This window comes from Haplochromis burtoni, unplaced genomic scaffold (genome assembly GCF_018398535.1).
Source record: "Haplochromis burtoni strain Fernald_Lab_line unplaced genomic scaffold, NCSU_Asbu1 Contig_138, whole genome shotgun sequence".
Classification (NCBI taxonomy): Eukaryota; Metazoa; Chordata; class Actinopteri; order Cichliformes; family Cichlidae; genus Haplochromis; species Haplochromis burtoni.
Window position 1 is genome coordinate 743,551 of NW_024582499.1, and position 19,528 is coordinate 763,078.

The following is a 19,528-nucleotide window of genomic DNA, read 5'->3' on the forward strand; positions in this document are numbered from 1 at the left end:
ACCCTCTGCAACTCTTCCATATCAGCTTCACAACGCTCCGTCACTGGAATCCTTCAAAAAACTTCTCAAACTCACATCTTCACCAAAACCTTCTGCTCCTCTGTAAAGCATTCTTGGGTCTTTTAAAAGGTGCTAAACTAAGTTATTACTATTATTACTATTATAAAGCACATCTGAGTGATTTTTGAATCCATGTTGAATTTACTAAAAGCATTGAACCTAAACAAAAAAATATGTCATGTGCAAGAGCTAGACTTTTATAAATCCTTTTTAATCAGGTTTCCCAAAACCTTCTAAAAAATGTGACATAGTGGTATCATATTTCTTCCATGCTAGCTTCTTTTCATAAAATTTACAACCAACCCAAAGTGTAAAGACTTTTAAGGGTTAACCCAGTTTAGATTACTCTGATAGCAATGTTTAAGTGGCTGTTAAATTTAGGCCTGTTGTCTTTGATAGTAAGAAACGAGACGTACAACCAAGCTGGACCAAAGGTCTCCCTGACACACACTGATGGAGCTACATTAATGTTTAACTATTGACTTCTACATGATTAGAATCAAGTTGCTACCTGCTCGCTTACTCACTATGCCACTCGACTTACCAGTTAGAAATGAAAGTATTCATTTTGGTGGTAAAACCAGAAGTCTACCATTAGGGGGCCTCAGATTATATATAAACCTTCATTGTCCATGTATGTGTGTGTTTTGAGAATGTGATCGATGTGATTTAATGCTCTGAAAGTTCTTGAATCATAAATCTAGAAGCCTAATTATATGATATATTTATGTATTCTTGTATGTCTCTCTCTCTCTCTCTCTCTCTCTCTCTCTCTCTCTCTCACACACACACACACCCAGGATGACGTCATGTGATTTCCTGTAACTGGAGAAGGGAGGAGCATCTCTTCTCCATTGATCTAGGTCACTGCAAACTACGGAGCAGGAGGAAGAAATGAATGTGAGCTTTAAGCCCGACATTATGTTTCGTCTGCTTTCAGTCAGCTGTCTCTGTGGACTAGAAGAAAAAACAATGATGTGCTAATTCAGGAAGTGGACTGACAACTCAGTTCACTGCTGGAGTCTCTCTGTGTGTGTTGTACTTCCTGTTTTGTCAGTCATGAGAGTGGTTTGTATTCTGTGCTAATGCTCAGCATTTCTGAGTTACCGGTGAGCCTGGCTGAAAATGAATGTTTTGGAGGAAGAGGAGGACAGTGTACAATCTCTCTGTTTTCCTATGAAGAGAGACCTTTCCATAAATGACAGTGAACCTGGACCTGCAGACACAAAGTAAGAGACCGTTTCTATTGTAAAGTGAAGTGAAGATGATTTATTTGTTATGAAGAAATAATGTGTGCGATCTATTTTAATGAAGTGTTCCCTCTAAACCTTTGATGTGGAACATCTGGAGCAAAATTTCACTGCGGATGTTTAAGATTAAAAACCTGTTTGCACAGAAATAATGCAAAATGAAACTCATGAAGGAGTTCTTACATTTTTATGCATGCAGTACTCATAGAGATAAATATGTGTAGGGAAGACTGCCTGAGTAATAGATGGACAATATAAACTGTTCACCAAGCTTGTGGGCCACAGACAAACTGACTCTTGTTGGAAAAACGCATATTTTATAATACACTTTTTAAAACTTCCATCCTTATCATCAAGTAAAAAACTACAAAAAGACATTGGAAAAAGGAAACAAGAAGAGTTCAGTGCAAACTAGCAACTGCACTAATTAGTTCTTTTATTAGCTGCTTATACAGCTACATTTGCTTACATTCTCACCAGTTTAGAACTACCATTTAGGATGTGGATCTTTGGAAAGGGACACAGCTGGTGAGACGGAGAGGTAAATAAACATGGAGACTGACTTCCACAGGAGATGCCGAAGACAAGAAACATCCCCAAAACCCCAAACCCTGGGTCAGTGACCCTGGGACCAAGACAGATCCCGTCAACATGAACGATGTGTTACATATTATATGTTTGTGTTCCCAGAGGTCAGCAGCCCAGGCGCAGAACAGCGTCTGTAGGATCAGAGTGTCTGTCAGTGAACAGTAACATCTCCAAAGATGATCCTCCATTCTTCAGTAATGAACCTGGACCTTCAAACACAAAGTAAGAAAATGTTTCTGCTGTAAAATGAGCTGAAGAAAATTCCCTTAGCAGGCAGAACAAACATGCTTCCATATCTGTAAGATCAGCTTATTGTGGTAGTGATATAAATAAAATCCAAACTGAGACCCTGTGACAGTGAATGTTTCTGCTTTTACTGAAAACCTCCAGAACCTGAGTCCTGTACTCATAATAAGTGACTTATTTCTAACAACATGAAGATACAAATTAACAATGTGCTAAATATTATATGTCTGTGTTTCAGAAAAGGAACAGAGACTTCAGGATTCGACTCTCTGTCTAACGTTTCCAAAGACGAGCCTATGCACTTCAGTAATGAACCTGAAATCTCAAACACAAAGTAAGAGACTATTTCTCCTCTAGAATGACACGAAGATGGTTTGTTAGGATGACACTAACACAGAAAAGCTTCAGTGATTTTCAAAATCAGAAACCTATTTGAACAGAAAAGCTGTAACATGAAAACATGAAGGACTTCTTGTGTTTGTAAGTGTCAGATATTTTAAAAACACATTATGAAATAGGCCACACTCATGATGGAGAACACAACAAAATATGAGGGGATACAGAGACACGCAGGATGATGAAGGAAAAGGCAACAGGTGGGAACGCAGCAGCAGTAAACTATCATAATTACCTGGAAGGAAATTAGACACAGGATACAGAGAAGAACAGTCACCAAAATAAAACAGGAAGAGAGCCACAACTGAACAGCGAGACAAGATTAACCTGATGCCAAGCACAAAAGAAGACCAAGTAAAGCACAGAAAGACGAAGGAGGCAGGAATAAACAGAGAAGCAAGGAATAAAGCACAAACTAAATCTGACATCATAACCTAAACATAACCAAAGCTACAGAACTATAAAACCCCCAACATCACAAAATTCAAACCTGTGTCCAAGATCCAGCGACCATGACAGTATGTACCTATAGAAGGTAGAATATGTTCCTGAGTAATAAAATCCAAACTGAGACCCTGGGACAGTGAATGTTTCTGCTTTTACCGAAAACCTCCAGAACCTGAGTCCTGTACTCATAATAAGTGACTTATTTCCAACAACATTAAGATGCAGATGAACAATGTGCTAAATATTATATGTTTGTGTTCCCAGGGGTCAGCAGCCCAGATGCAGCCCAGCGTCTCCAGGATCAGAGTGTCTGTCTATGAGGAGTGACTCTTCCAAAATTGACCCTATATCGTTTAATAATGAACCTGGACCCTTGGACACAAAGTAAGAAAGTATTCTGAACTGGCCGGTCTCCAGAGTGAGGCGGTTTTTCTTTTTTCTTTCTTTCTTTTTTTTAATTTAATATCTTCTTCCATGGTAAAGTAATTTGTAGTTTTCCAAATATGTGTTGTAAACTTGCAAATTAGTCCGTGCATGATTGCCCCACTGATCATAAAGTCTGTGCATGTGCGCCTATATCGCCCATCAGGGATTGTTGGACTGACGATTGCCGGTTGGAAACTTTTTACATATTTTTTCACATATCGCCCAACCCTAGCGTTTACACACCAAAGAATATATATTTTTCTATAATTATTTGTTTGCATTAGACTATTATTTTAATGTATGTAACGTACCTGTTTGACTGAGCGTTTTCAGTTAGTTAGTGCACTTCCCCCTATATTTTACCCTTGTGTTACTTAACTTCCTACTAATCTCCCACTGAATAAATACCCCCACCTTATATTAATGAATACCCTGTAATTTTATCTTCTAAACCATGCTATAATGTTTTACTTCTTATTCTGTCTGCACCTTTGTTCTCTTTTATAGTCTTTTATCTTATGTTTTAACCTTGTTGTGAAGCACTTTTGTGTACCTTTGGTTTTAAATGTGCTATATAAATAAAGTTGTATTGTATTGTATGTGTACTGGTCAATATACATTTTCTTTTGTATGCACAGAGAGAAGACAAAGGATCCTGTTTCCCACTGTGGAGAAACAGCCAAGTTTGGACAACATATAGGTGGTCAGAGCAACACTGTGCAAAGTAAGATTATGCTTTATAAGATATAGGGGAAGATTCCAGATGATGATATGCTATACCAATATTAAAGTTTCATTAATTTTATTTCTGTCTTTCTTTTTTGTCTTCTAGCAGTTGCTGGTCTGCAGGAGCTTTTAGATGAACATAAGTTCAGTCTAAGGAAGAGATGTGAAACTGTAACTGAAGGATCTGAAGAAACAGGAAGAAGAACTCCCCTGAACAGAATCTACATAAACCTTTACATCACAGAGGGACAGAGTGAAGACGTTAATACTCAACATGAAGTGAGGCAGCTGGAGACAGGTTCCAAGATGAAGACCCTCCATGAAATTCCAATTAAGTGTCATGACATATTTAAAGGCTTATCTGACAAAGTGATCAGAGTGGTTCTGACCTACGGTGTTGCTGGCGTTGGAAAAACCTTCTCAGTGCAGAAGTTCACTCTGGACTGGGCAGAAGGTTTGGAAAACCAAGACATCAGTGTGGTGATTATGCTTTCATTCAGGGAGCTGAACCTGATCAGAGATGGGCAGTATAGTCTCCTGGAGCTGCTCCAGGTTTTCCATCCAACATTACAGAAGGTCACAGCAGAGAAGCTGGCTGTCTGTAAACTTTTGTTTATATTTGATGGTCTGGATGAAAGCAGACTTTTACTGGATTTCACTAAGAGGGGCGTCATGTCTGATGTCGCACAGAAGTCAACGGTCACGAATCTGCTGACAAACCTCATTGAAGGCAGACTGCTTCCTACGGCTCTCATCTGGATAACTTCCCGACCAGCAGCAGCCAATCAGATCCCCCCTACATGTGTTGACCGTGTCACTGAAGTGCGAGGTTTCACTGATGCTCAGAAAGAGGAGTACTTTAAGAAGAGATTCAGTAATGAAGAGCTGTCCAGCAAAATTATTTTCCACATCAAGTCATCTAGGAGCCTCCACATCATGTGTGGAATCCCAGTCTTCTGCTGGATCACTGCTACAGTTCTGGAGCACATGTTGACTGGAGGGCAGAGAGAAGAGCTGCCCAAGACCATGACTGACATGTACTCACACTTCCTGCTGGATCAGACCAAGAGGAAGATTCAGAAGTACCATAAGGCTTCTACTCCTGAAGCTCTTCGGAAGCTTGGGAGGCTGGCATTTGAACATCTGGACAAAGGAAACATCATGTTCTACCAAGAAGACCTGGAGCAGTGTGGTCTGGATGTCACAGAGGCCTCGGTGTACTCGGGACTTTGTACAGAGATTTTCAAAAAAGAGTGTGTGATCTTCCAGAAACCAGTCTACTGCTTTGTTCATCTGAGCATTCAGGAGTTTCTGGCTGCCGTTTACATGTTCCACTGTTTCACCAGTAGACAGAGCAAGATCCTGGAGGATTTCCTAATCCCTAAGTTTTCTAGGACGTCTAGGAATTTTGGAAATAAAACTGCCCATGTGCTATTTTTAGATGACTTTCTGAGCAAAGTTATGGAGAAATCTCTCAAAAGTAAAAATGGTCACCTGGACCTTTTTGTCCGCTTTCTTCATGGCCTTTGTCTGACGTCCAACCGGAGACTTTTAAGAGACCTGCTAGGTCGGACAGAGAGTAATCCAGATAGCATCCAGAAAGCCATCAGCAACTTGAAGGAGATAAACACCCAAAAAATATCCCCTGACAGAAGTCTCAACATTTTCCACTGTCTGATGGAGATGAATGACCTCTCAGTACATCAGGAGGTCCAAGAGTTCCAGAAGTCAGGAAAGAGATCACAGAGACTTTCTGTTATCCACTGCTCAGCTCTGGCCTACATTCTCCAAATGTCAGAAGAGGTTCTGAATGAACTGGACCTGGGTGAATATAACACCACACTGGAGGGCAAACAGAGACTCATCCCAGCTGTGAGAAATTGCAGAAAGGCTCAGTAAGTCTGCCCGTGACTAACATTATAAACTTGGTTCAGGTTAGCAGTTTCGAGCCAAAGGGCAAAATTAAGATCAGATAAGATTTCAGATACAATTTTGCTGTGATTGAGAATTCAACAGAAAGATGATTTGGAGTTTCTGTGAGGAAACTCTTCACATTTTGGTCAGAATGGACAGTAAACTTCCACATTTTCATTAGAAAATGGTTTTAAACTTAAACTTAAAACTCCTGCTAACATATTTTAGGTTCTGTTAGGTGCAATCAGTGCAAACAAATGCTGTTGCCTTGTGTTGCTAGTTCTTGCCAGCTTCTGTTGACTCAATAAAACTTATTAGAAAATCTAAAGATTAGATGACGAAAAACGAAATAAATGTCTACTTTCATAACAATATCCCAAAAGGTTGATTCTGTTCTGTTCTTTCTGGGATTTCCTTACTTGGACAATTGAGCATGCATCAAGACACTTCATAACACTATGTTTTGTAAAATGTGCTTCTTTTTTTACAGACTTTCTAGCTGTGAGCTCTCAGAAGCTCACTGTGAAGTTGTGGCCTCAGCTCTGAAGTCCAACCCCTCCCATCTGACAGAGCTGAACCTGAGCTTTAACAAGCTGCAGGATTCCGAAGTGAAGCTGCTCTCTGTCGGACTAAAGAATCCAAATTGCAGACTGGAGACTCTGAGGTCAGTTTACTGAGTAATACTTGCTTTTTTCCTCTCTTCAAATTGAGCATTGTAGTTTGAAGTGTTAAGACATTTCTTTTGTTGAGCTGTGAAGTAACCCCGTTATAAAGAGGCTCCATTATCAGATGATTGGATACAGCTGACAGCATAATATTGATGCTAAACTAATTTGAGGATTCATAAGTCTGAGTCACAGAGCAAGTCGGTGTATTTGTGCTTGTACATTGTTTCTGTGTTGAACTGCAGTCAAAGCACAGAAAAATAAAGTTTAGTTCTCAGTACTCTGTAACTTATGATCACCGTCGACAGCAGGAATCATATTGACAATGAGGGACTATTTAATAAAAAAGCTGTAATTCCTAAACCCCCTGAATTAAAGCTGAAAGTTCACACTTCAATCACATATTGGTTATTTGATCCACTGCGGTGGTGTACAAAGGGAAAACTACAAAAATGATGTCTTTGTTGAACAAAGCACAGGATTAACTGTAATTTTCAATGATTTGTATATTAGTACATCATTTATAGTATAGGTGCAAATTTAAAACTAATATACATTATATTTCCTGTATTTTATAAATGACTGAATCTGAATCTGCCTTTTTTAAATTCTATATTCAGACTGAAGGGTTGTAGGTTGTCAAAGGCCAGCTGTGCTTCTCTGGTCTCAGCTCTTAAGTCCAACCCCGTCTATCTGAGAGATTTGGACCTGAGTGCCAACACACTGCAAGATTCAGGAGTGAAGAACATGTGTGGTTATCTGGAGAGTCCAGGCTGCAGATTGGAAGTGCTCAGGTCAGGCAAAAATGTTTTGGTTGTGTGGTTATATAAATATAGTTATAAGTTTCATGTGTAGGCTGGCAGTCTGCAGAGGATTTAATGCTAATGCTTTCTTCTTTATTGCTTCAGTCTAATAACTGCAGGATGCAATGTTGCACAACAATGTTGAGCAACACACTGAAAACCTAAAAAACGTAGATTAAGCACAATCAGAAAATTTTGTTATATTAGAATTAAAACCAAGGTGATGGCTAAGTCATTAAATAATGTAATTATTTTATAAATATGCTCTAATTTAACTAGTTTAGTCTATAAAATGTTACAAACTGTGAAGCAACATTATTAAACTCACTTTCTTTGAGGTCAGCCTCAGAGTGTACGCCCCACTTTATGTGGGTTGGCTGCAGGCTGCAGTGCTATGCTAACAACAACCTGAAACAGATGAACAACTTTTTAATTTGTGCCTATATGAGGTCCAGCCCTGTAATGAGAAGCCCAGCCAAAAGGCAGCTAATTATATCGATTCAAAAATGGAAGCAGTTACAGACAACTACTTTGTGACGAAGTAAGAAACGCTTGAATAATCGTAACTTTGGTTTCTGGTATGATTTTGAATCCAGCTTTCAAAGATTTGATGATTTTGTTTTTAACAAACAACATAATGTATATCAGTAAAGATTTTCAGCTTTACTATTTAAGTAATCAATCCCATTTTTGATTTAAACATGCGCTCAATTTTTTTTTTGAGAGGAGCAGCTAAAACCTGGAGGGAGTGCTGATTTCCTTGAGTTACAGACAGGGATCTCTGCAGGCTGGGAAGAGTCTCCACGAAGGAAAGATCGTGAAAAGAGGAATAAAAAGTCACAGGGATAACTTGCTAAGTGAGACTTTATGATGATAAGAGCAATGAACTGGTGTCAACTGGATGATTTCCTCAACCTTAAAGCAATCATGTTAACCTGTAGTTCACATGGAGAGTGGGCACAAAGGAGGACCACTCCTGACACATGTAAACAAAAAGTGAGCAAGGAAACAAGGAAACAAGGAGAATAAGAAAACAAAAGAACAAGAGGACTGTGATGGACTCATTTTTTGGATCATTAATGACAGATGACAATCAAATATATTTTCATGTTTATTTAAATAAAAATGTTTTATAAGTATTGATCATCATTTTGTTAACATTTCCATTTTATGGCTTGATGAACTTGGGCTGAAAGGATACATTTTTGACTTGTCTGATGCACAGGATTTGTTTGATTGTGTCTTTATTGAATCTATCAGTTATATTAAACTACTTTTTATGAGTTTTTCTGCTGAATAAAATATCTTGTTGGTTTGAGGTGTTTGAAGTCTCTGTTTCCTAACCTTTTACATCCTATACCGTCTTTAGCTTCAGATTATTAAACAGGTTATAATTTTAAAATCTGTCTAAACTTAAATGTTTCATTCATTTCTCAGATTGAGGGGCTGCAGTGTGTCAGCGATCAGCTGTACTTTTTTGGTCTCAGCTTTAAAGACCAACCACTCCCATCTGAGGGAGCTCGATCTGAGCCAAAACAACCTACGGGATCCAGATGTGAAGCAGCTGTTGGATCTTAAGGAAAGTCCTGACTATAGACTGGAGACCCTGAGGTCAGTAAAGAGCTGGAGTCACTCTGTGTTGCATTCAGCAGTATTGTACTGCAATAGAAATAATTCCAAACAAATATACAAATATACAGTACACATCTGAGATAACATTCAGATCTATATTTCTATATTTCATAGCTAACTTAGCCATGTCTTTCATGGCTGCTTCCATGTTTACTAGCCGGGTGATATTACAGAAAGCCGTCACAAAGATGTTTGTGTTAAACTGAGCAGCAGGAAATACATTTTTTAAAAAGATGTTCGTGGATCATTTATGACTCTTCCACTGTGGAACAACAGACTCGATGTTCAAACGTGTAGGTTAGTGAGTGTACAAGTTGACATGAAAGCTCAGAGAAGCTAAGATAGGCTAAGATAGGCCACACCTCCACTGCAGCTGTGAACAGGCTAGATGTGCTGCATCTCTGAGTGACAGCTTTTGAAGTGACTTATTTAATACACCTGTTTCTTGTCTCTGCAGGTTGGAGTGATAATCTGTGTAACAATGAGAGCAAACAGGACGACGAGTGGACGAGCTGTGATGATCCACTGAGCTTGGAGCAGCAGCAGGTTGTCGGTTCCTGTAGAAAACCGGTTCCCAGTATTCCAGTTTCTTGGAATTGTTAGTCCTCCTGTCTGTGTCCTTATTAGGGATTTGCACTGGTGCATGGGGCTGTAGTTAAATGGTGATTATGAGACAGAGTGTTTCAGCTATTTTACTTGCTCCCAGAGCTAATTAAGTAACATACTGCATTACTTTTAAGAAAAGCATTCTGTGTATTCTGTGTAATATTAAACACTGACTACAACAACGAGGGCAAATACCTCAAACACGCACAGACGTTTGACTCCAGCATGCAATTAATTTGCATGAATGTCATTTCTTCTTGCTGCTTAGTGACGATGGTGACTCTTAAAATGGAGCCAATGAAAATCGAATCAGAATCACAAAATTCTTATCGATTCCCATCCGTAGCGTAGATACTGTAACTCGGCTGTTTTACTGAGAGCTGGATCAAGAACTGACACTGTGAGGTTTCAGGGTTTCAGTGATCTTCTTCTACTCTGCACTGAGACGTTAGCCCCAGGTTCATCTGGTCCTCCAAGTCTTTGCCATGTCTGCTGCTCTGCTGTGGATTCAAAACGTTTGTGCTGCACACGGTGTCTTTATGTGGCAGAGATAAATGTCTCCTTTATCTCTGCCACATAAAAGGCCGTTAAATCACAAGTTTAAATACCACAAAAACCTAATGAAATGCAAGTTTTTTTAATGGTGATGAGATGAACACCCTGTGATATTACTTAAGTGAAGCACAAATTCACTTCATTCATTGTATAAACTGTTTTATTGTTTTGTTGTTTGGTTGAGGTTGCTGATACTGACATTACTGACACATTAAAGTCCGTTATTCACTGGCATCAACACTTATCCCTTACATCATATCCTGCCAAGCCAGAACACACACAGGAAGTTATAAAACCAGACCCTTTTCCACATCCTTTACCTCCAAACCGTCGTGAGAGGAAAAATGCATCAATACCTTTTAGGTCCTATAAGTTAAATTAACTCTCTAATTTTTATTCTAACATTTATCTATTATGATATTTTGTCAACATGTCAATTCAAAGAGTGCTGCATGATAGCTTGAATACATGTTTAATTTGGCAGATTGGATTCCTTCCATTTCTTTGTTAATAACTTGAAGACAGCGAAAATAAATAAAATGGTTTTTATCTGTTACTGTCTGTGTTCTGTTTGCGTTGTTGATCTCTCTTCGTTTGTTAAAACATTACCCACCTATATAACCAGTGTTGGTCAAGTTACTTGAAAAAAGTAATCAGTAACTAATTACTGATTACTTCCCCAAAAAAGTAATCCCGTTACTTTACTGATTACTTATTTTCAAAACTAATTAATTACTTAGTTACTTAGTTACTTTTTAAAAACACGATTTACAACCTGAATAGGTGATAGAGCGATATATCTTTCAGCCCAATTCTACTTTTTCTGCATAATCCATCATACAAAATGTAATCAAATGGAAAAGTCTCTTTTTTTAACTTGTTTTATCAGTTTTAATCTTTTAACTTTATGCATCAAGTAAAAATTAAACTATAAGCAACATTCTCTGACTTGAATAAATTAGTTTAACATTTAAACCTATTTTCTGCACATTCCAGCACATAAAATAAAATATTTTTTGTGTTTACACTCAGTCTTTCAAATAGATGCAAGTAAAACACAGCAGAAAATAAATAAAGTCAAAGCCTCAGCGGTCCTGTTGCTCTATTTTCACCTGTAAAGCAGGACTGCGGTAGGCGGAGGTTTACCCTGGTGCAGGTGTGCCGCGGTCAGTGGAAGAATCCGCGAGTTTCTCTGTGAGTTTCCCATTACGTCGTAGCTACTCGGTGCTTGTTGGAAGTTTAGGGGTTTTTTTCGCTGTAAAAAGAAGTTTTCTTCCCACGCACAGCGGACACTCATGTTTTTGTCACTTTTTATGGAATCAAACTCAAAGTAAGGTCAGTACTTCCACGCTTTAAACGCTGCACGCTCATACTCTCTCCCGCACTCGATATATGATCCATTGTTGATCTGCACACAGCTGTTGTCACTAACGTCTCACTCGCTTACGTCACTGTCATGAGACATTCTTGCAGAAAATCACGGTTTTAGTAACGCAGTAACGCAGCGTTCCTACGGGAAAGTAACGGTAATTTAATTACCGGGAAAGTAACGGTAATTTAATTACCGTTTTTGCAATAGTAATCCCTTACTTTACTCGTTACTTGAAAAAAGTAATCAGATTACAGTAACGCGTTACTCTACCCATCTCTGTATATAACCAATCAGTGATCGTACCAAATAAATAATGTTCACGCTGCATCTGTGAGCCAGTGCAGACGTAACTGTTTTCAACCACTGAATATCATATTAGACCCAGTAAAAAAATTAATTAATTAATGCTGTTTTTAAGGCGTTTGAAAACAGAGTGTGAAAGGGGTTTTTCTTTTTCAGTAATGAGCAAGACTTGGTCTTAATAGATACAAAAAAAATAGTAAAACTTTCAATATTTAATGGCAATGAGAACGAGTGAAGACAATTTTTTAACCTAACAGCTTGTAATTTGGGTTTTATTCATCTGATTATCAGAAAACATCCAGAAACCTTTTCTTTCGCCATTTGTCTTGAAGACTCTACATTATTATTTGATGCTGCCAATGTTTTTGTAAAATTGAGGAAATAACTTCTTGGATGATCTTTAGCACACTGCAAGTCAGATTATTTGTGTGGGAAAAAAACACCAACAGCACATGTTGAAAAGATCCAGATAAGTGATTAAATTACCCAGCTGCTGCAGGAGGAAAGAAGAGCTGCAGCAATGCTAAATACTAACATGTTAAGTTGGTGTTGCCCAACACCTTAGAGACCCAGGCTTTTTGAAAATATTGTTATAAAGTTATTATTGCATTTTTTAATATGCAAATGAACACATTTCTTTTTACCAGTGAGCTTTGCTTGTTTGTAGGAGGAATGCTGGAATAGTCTTTACAAACACAGTTTCTGCAGTTTGAGTCAGCGTGGACGCCATCCGACCACTAAAATCACGAGCATTTTTTTTACATTGCTGTTATTAGCAGATGCCTGGACGGTGTGCTAGAGAGGCTCGTGACAGAGGATCCACCTTTGTGTATTCATCAAGGAAACACTCCAGCTTTGGAGTGTGTGAGCACAAATAGTGTATTTCAAATGAACTCCGACATGTTTGCCATCTGTATAGTAAGGTCAGTAGGACACTGTGCAGGTGTGACCCACCTGGCTTGGACCAATGATGAAAAGTGTGTGTCACACTTTCAAATTTCACTACTGCTCGGAGGAGAGTTAGCAAGTGTTTGAATATAAAGCTTTACTCTATGCTCATGTGAACGAGGCCTTATTTGAACAAATAATCAAATATGGATTTTTACTCAATTCTCATCTTGGTTTAATATCAGCTCTGTAGTCACGGTAAAAGGCTGTACTCTTCAAAGATTGCCTTCCACCTGAAACTGATATTTGTGGCAGACTTGTAACATGTTAGCTTCACACGTGTCTAAATACTTGTCTACACAATGAGTCTTTGAATGATTAAAAATCACACCTGTGCCTAGTACCCAGAAGAAAAGAAATTATGAAGTTTGTTCCAGCAACTCTTGGGGTCATAGGGCAGAGGATAGCCCCAGGGCAGAGGATAGCTCAGTAGGTAGAGTGGTGGCCCCATGATCGGAAGGTCGGGGGTTCGATTCCCCTGAACAGCTACCCTGAGGTACCCCTGAGCAAGGTACCGTCCCTACACACTGCTCCCCGGGCGCCCAATGGCTGTCCACTGCTTCACTGAGTGAATGGGTTAAATGCAGAGAGGGATTTTCCCCACGGGGACCAATAAAGTGCACTTTCTTTCTTTCAAAGGGTTTTCTTTCATAGAGGTTGCTTGTTTGCTCATGCTTATCAATACAGTGTTGCTTTAAATTTGAATGTTTTATTTGTCATGCATGCCTCAGTATCCTCAGCCTGCTATCCTGTGCTTCAGCTGTCAGGAAAAGCGATTTTTATCCGGCACTGACCTGAGAACAGAAAGCAAATAAAGATCTTTTCCCAAATAATCAGTTCACTTCACATGAGCTTGTTTATTGAACAAGGCTGCAGACAGTTAGCTTGGCCTACCTGAGCTGATGTTGGTCCAGCTCAGAGTTTTAAAGTCAGACTGGATCTAAAGACACCGAGCGATCACTGACGGATCAGATCAGCTGCTTCAGTCACTTCTGCGTGTTTACAGCCAACTGCTGAAGATAAAAACTGCATTAAGCAAACAGCTGAGTGGCGTTCCTCCATCCTGCTGCCTGGGAGCAGGTCTGATGGTAAAACTGTTCAGTCCAGCGTGAACTTGGCTCTTCCTGGTTGTCTCTGGACCAGAACCTGAATGATCAGATCCTTTGTTAGAATCATTAGTCCAGACTCTGCGATCCTGTGATTAGGCGCTGCTCGCACCAATCAGGGAATCAGTCACTAGAATACAGTCTTAGAAAATGCATAGAAGACAAACATCCTAATGCCCTAAAAGACAGGAGGCAGAAGGGTGGGGCTAAAGGGTAGCACAGGGGTTTGTGGTGTTTGTAGTTTAACTGCTAAGGCTGTGGATGGAACATAGAAACAGACATTAAAATGATGCAAGTGATGTAATGGATCGATGGATGAGGTGTTGGTTTATTTATTTTTGTGTGGTTTATAACTTCAAAGCATTTTTTTAGCACATCAAAGCAATAAATATTATTAAATTTACAGTCTTGATTTCAGTTGGCCGTATAGTTTAGGACTTGCCTCTCTCTAATGGACAGAGCCATTCTTCCTTCTGCACAGTGATGCAGTTGGATTTCTAAATCCTGCAGTTCCTATAAGAAACTGCAAAACTGTGCAATTTACAACAAAGACATCTAGAAGGATGAACAGCTCAAAGGAAAGAAAATCTGTAAAACTGATTTTTGAAGTGAACTGTCCTCAGCAGAAAAAGGGATGTTCTGTCGTGACCTCAGTGAGGCTCTGAATCCTGAGTATTTGTGAACTGGTGCTTAACCCCTCACAGGGCATGCATTAAAAAGACTTTTTACAATTTTTACTTCTTTCTTCTCTTTTTTCATTTTTACGCTGCAAATCAAGGTCAGTGAAGTCAGCATATATGTAACGTTTGCATTAGTGTTGCAAATGTGATTTCTGGCATCAGAAAGGGTTAAGTGGTTATTGTCCCCTCTATGCAGCAGCAAGCCTGTTATTTAATAGATTCAATATGAGAGCTTGCTTTGAATAGAAAATAAAGTCTGATTTGCTACTTACAAATTACTTGCCAATAACCGATGTAATGGCAATAACAGGTTAATCTGTATTTGAAGTCATATTTGAAAATATTCTTAAATTTACTCTGAGGTTAGTCACTAATAGTCCAGCTGTTTCCAGACGTGATTGAGCTTAAAAAACAAACAAACAGTGAAATCAGAAACACCTGTTACAGGGAAGGGTTACTGTTGATCTTTGAAACAAAACAGGTGCTTTTAAATCTGATATTTACACCCTGTTTTTTCCATAAGCGTCATATTCCCTTTCCCTCTATAAAGCTGTGACCCTGATCAGCTCAAATATTGATCTGACATCAAGTTTAACTGTCCTGAAACACAAGCAGCTGGAGGAGGATGAAGTTTCACTCTGTCAAAAAGAAGCTCATCCAGCTAACAGCTGTTTTTAATGTTGATTAACAACCTGCTGAAAAATGCTTTGGATTAATAGTTTTGTCTATGAAAATGAAATAACTTTCCTCGGCTCACGGTTATATTTTTAAAATATCGTTTCAACAGTCCAAAGGTGACATTTACAAAAAAAAAAACTTCATCTTCGGGTCTGGACAACAAATAGTTTTCATTCATTGGTCTAAAATGAGCCGTTTTACAGCTTTGTTAGTGAAGAGTGAAGCTTCTTCATCTCATAAACAGTCTTTGGATGAGTTTTGATGCACAAACTGAAACATTAAGTTAATCTGACACATCAGCATCAGCACGTACTGTACATCGGCCCATAAATGACAACAAATAAGGTGTGAAAACACTGTTCTGCAGTTTTTGTCCGCAGACAGCAGTGACCATTTTATTATTTTTACATCATATAATCTTTTGTTTTAAAAACTTTACATTTCTTCGGTGTGATTCTGAAAGGAGACCTATTCTGCTCATTTCCAGCTCTTGGTCTTTATTCGGGGACTCAGCTAACGTAGCGTAGCATGATTTGTAGTTTTCTTTTACCGATCTTACACTGTTCCTTTGTACAGCCACTTCCATGTGATTGGCCAATTTTATTGTGAAAATAGAAACAAAATATTTGTTATAAATAATTTTACTAATTTCTAAATATTTTTTGGCTTTCATGTTTTACTTCGACATGTTTAATACTTTGGTTTGTTACGAGACCTCAGGGAAGGCAGAATAGGTCCTCCTTAAAAGGAGCCTTACCATGTTGTTAGCGTTATTAGTTGTTTAAATAAAGTACTCTCGCGTGAATAACTCTTCAAAATAAACATTTTAAATGTGGCTTAAAAAACCTGCTACGTGAACAACAAAAAGAAAAATCTAGACACTGTTTCTTCTGCTATTTCGATTCAGCGGAAACGTGTGCGTGATTGTTTGCACTATTCAACTTGAACTTCTGCACATCATCCTGTGGACATTAATCAGTGTTTTGGTTTTATCTGTTAATTTAATATTATTTACATCTCTGTAGTGCACACTAACCCTCAGTCCAAATGGCAAACACAGGGCTGCACTGTTGCTTCTCATTGATTTGTCTATAAAATGACAGAACTATTTCCACACTCTTAACAAATGTCTTAAGGGTGCAGATATCTGATATACCCATTTATATTTAATTTAACTTTGAGATTTTTGTAGATTACAGATGAGGTCTGTGTAAATTTTGTTCCTGTTGTTTTAAACAGAGCTACAAAATCAATCGATAAATTTAATTAGTTGGTAAAATGCCAGATTTTCTGAAGCCTGAAGAAAAGAAGTCAGGATTTAATGATTTCCTTTGATTCACTTGATGTAAATTAAACATCTTTCAACAAGAAAACCCATAAAAGATGCATTTATGGGTTGGACAAGTTACAGCACAATCTTTTGACTATTTTCTGACATCTTATAAGGGGAAAAAAATCAATGAAGATTACTCAGTAGTGAAAATAATTAGTTGCCGCCCTAATTTTGGGACCTCTGGAGTTAAGGCGAAGACACATTCAGATAACATGAGGGGTCGTTTTGTTTTTGTGGCACACAAACTGATTCTTAGCTCAAGTATGTCTCAATTATAAAAAGCATTAAACTCAGTATTGGCTGTTGCATGATGGGATATTTTGGTGTCTGAAAGGTCTTGGCGTTGTTTGACGTGCTGCAGGAAGTGACGGCGTGCGTCTCTGCCTGCAGCTTCTGCGAAGCGACAGTCTGCAGGACGAAGGCTGAAACAAAACGAGGCACTTGTTATGATCCAAAGCTGCAGGTCGTCCTGCTCCTCCGCGGCTGTCGCTATAGAGACAGGCCATGTTGCCATGGTGATGTTATGTTCCTCGACAGCCGACAGGACCACAGCTGGACCTGACATCTGTATGTGTGTGTGCGTGTGTATGGCTCTGTTACATCATCAGGTTATTTTCCTTTCATTTTTACAAGCAAGCAGGCAAATCAAATCATCTCTGGATCTATTTAATCTCTAATATCGTTATAATAATAATTTTGTTACACGTTTATAAAAATAAAAAAATCATTCCAGTAATATTCACATGCTCAGATTACACAGAGAGAATCACGAAACAGCGCCGTTGTTCGGTTCGGATGTTGTTTGCATACCATTTTGAAGTTGGAAGGATGCGAGTGAAGATGGTCATGATGAAGCCATGAAACGCAGACGTGATGTTTCACACGGAAACGTCACATCAGGTCTGCAGACCAGGAGCCTGTATCACAAAGAGTTCAGCTGTCCACAGGCAGCTCGGGTGATTTGGTGAATGTTTCAATCGCTGTAATCTAACCCTAACCCGTATTAGGATGTTACTCGAATCAAGTCGAAATAAAACAGAATCCCGAGAGGAAGATAAAATAAGTGGAGGGTTGAAATTGTCTGACAGGCGATGGCGGCCTGATATAGCTTTATGATACAGGTCTCAGGATGTACTGAGGCATGATGGGTAATATTAAAGGTGTTGGTTCGGCAGGTCTGTGTAGCTGTTATGTCACCCACCAGCCAATTACAAACAGAGTTTTCTGTGGTCATCCAGTTGGACACAGACGGAGGTGTGTCTTCTCCAGCAGGCCAATCAAAAAAGCCCTTGATAAGTAGCCAATAAAAAAAAAAATCAGCAAATAAAAGAGGAGAATGCCCTCACAGCTGGCCAATCAGAGAGAGAGCCCACCCGCTAGTCCCTGCCCACGGATCTGACTGCTCGTCAGCACCCGCGTCAGTCTCTGCGTGCTCGGCTTCAGCCAAGGGCCCGGGCCGTTTCCATCTTGCAACGGCAACTCAGCTCTCCTCCAATCAGACTCCTCCCTTGAGCCAGCAGTGGCGATGCTTGCTGCTGATAGGTGCATCTCCGAAAAACTGGATGTTGATTCGCTGTCGGAAAGATATCTGTCACTGCTGTCATCGTCCAGCGGCATGAGGAAGGAGAACGCTGCCTTCTGAGATGCAGCCGAGTTCCCAGCATGCTTTGCACGGCGGTTGGTGCTGCTGTTTCTCTCCTCTCTCCTCTCCCGCTCTCCCCCTCCTCTTCTGGACTCCTCTGACAGAGGTGAGTCCCTGAGGTGGGCATCACTCCTGGGTAAGCTCCTGCTCCTCCTCCCCTGCTCCTTGAGGTCATCCTGCTTCATCTGCCTGACAGTCTGACTTCTTCTCTTCCTCTCCTCCCTTTGCTCCTCCTCTTGCCATCTCCTCTCCAGCACCCGTGCTTCCTCCTCCACTATGTCCAGGTCCAGAGCAGGAGGCCCTAATCCTAATCCTCCTGTTCTTCTTTTGGTTTCTCTCTCTCTCCTCCTCCTCTCTCCTTCTCCCGCACCACTTCCTCGTCTCATTTCCTGGCTAAGAGAGGCAGTTGTCATGGTTATCGTATCCACATCCAGCTCCTCGGTGTGTGAAGAGGAGGAGGGGGAGAGGGCTCCTTCCTCAGGGCCTTATGGACAAACAGAGACAGAATATAATTATCTGAATATCTGCAAGTAATTATTGTGGTTATTCCTTTTGTTTATTTTTTTAAAAGTAGGTTTTTCTTCTGTCAAAAAAAAAAATCACCAAAGTGACCAACGGGCACCTCTGCTGTTGCCAGCCCTGCTGATGTTTCCAATCTTTTTTTTTTTTAAAATCAGGGTCTAATATGAAAGTCTGAAGCTTTGTGTTCAGACTCTGAACCAAACCCAACCAGGACAAATGAAGCAGGAGGTTCAATCAGAAATTCATGATCATGTAGCCAAGATATGACAATAGAAACATTTCAGATGTTGGCACTGTTGAAGGTTTATATCTCTATTATATTAGAATACACATTCTCTATTGCTACAAATATGCAAACATCAGTGCTGAAAAATGAAGCTGAGGTGCCAAATCTGCAGTTTCTCTAATGCAAAGTAGTCGAATTGTTTTGAAACTTGCTCTTTTTTAATTATTATTGTTAGGGGCGTGGCTACTTTGGTGAACAGGTGTGCTCGTGTAACCAACGAATGATTGCTGGGCCTCACCTCTCCCATCATGAGCCACTGAACTGGAAGCCTCATTTGTGTTTGTGGTGTTGATGCCTTTTAATGAAATCAACAGCATAATAAGGCCTGCTGTGAGGTGTCCGTG

General features: G+C 39.5%; 2 protein-coding genes across 3 annotated transcripts in view; one reads left to right on the forward strand and one right to left on the reverse strand.

Moving 5' to 3' along the window:
* The first annotated feature begins 871 nt into the window (after positions 1-871).
* Positions 872-10,935, forward strand: LOC102307240 (NLR family CARD domain-containing protein 3). 2 transcript variants are annotated; one of them, XM_005931133.2, is made up of 10 exons: positions 872-1,289; positions 2,001-2,120; positions 2,383-2,478; positions 3,252-3,371; positions 4,052-4,137; positions 4,246-6,034; positions 6,544-6,717; positions 7,339-7,512; positions 8,959-9,132; positions 9,611-10,935. In XM_005931133.2, the coding sequence occupies exons 1-10, from the start codon at positions 1,186-1,188 to the stop codon at positions 9,618-9,620; spliced, it is 2,847 nt and encodes a 948-aa protein (XP_005931195.1). In that variant the 5' UTR covers positions 872-1,185; the 3' UTR covers positions 9,621-10,935. The 2 variants fall into 2 exon arrangements, with proteins under 2 accessions (XP_005931195.1, XP_005931196.1); XM_005931134.2 differs by having other exon boundaries at positions 4,249-6,034.
* Positions 10,936-13,572: 2,637 nt separating this feature from the next.
* The window catches only part of LOC102288571 (membrane-associated guanylate kinase, WW and PDZ domain-containing protein 1), a gene marked incomplete in the record, with an annotated part of 60,782 nt that continues 54,826 nt past the window's right edge, over positions 13,573-19,528 (reverse strand). The window contains 1 exon segment of the mRNA XM_042224448.1: positions 13,573-18,860. Within this exon segment, the coding sequence (XP_042080382.1) occupies positions 18,091-18,860 (770 nt within the window).

Bases quoted from the DNA above. Each gene is read 5' to 3' on its own strand.
- LOC102307240 (XM_005931133.2), top strand. From the start codon at position 1,186: ATGAATGTTTTGGAGGAAGAGGAGGACAGTGTACAATCTCTCTGTTTT. The intron at 4,138-4,245 runs GTAAGATTATGC...TTTGTCTTCTAG, and splicing joins TCAGAGCAACACTGTGCAAA to CAGTTGCTGGTCTGCAGGAG. The intron at 6,035-6,543 runs GTAAGTCTGCCC...CTTTTTTTACAG, and splicing joins AGAAATTGCAGAAAGGCTCA to ACTTTCTAGCTGTGAGCTCT.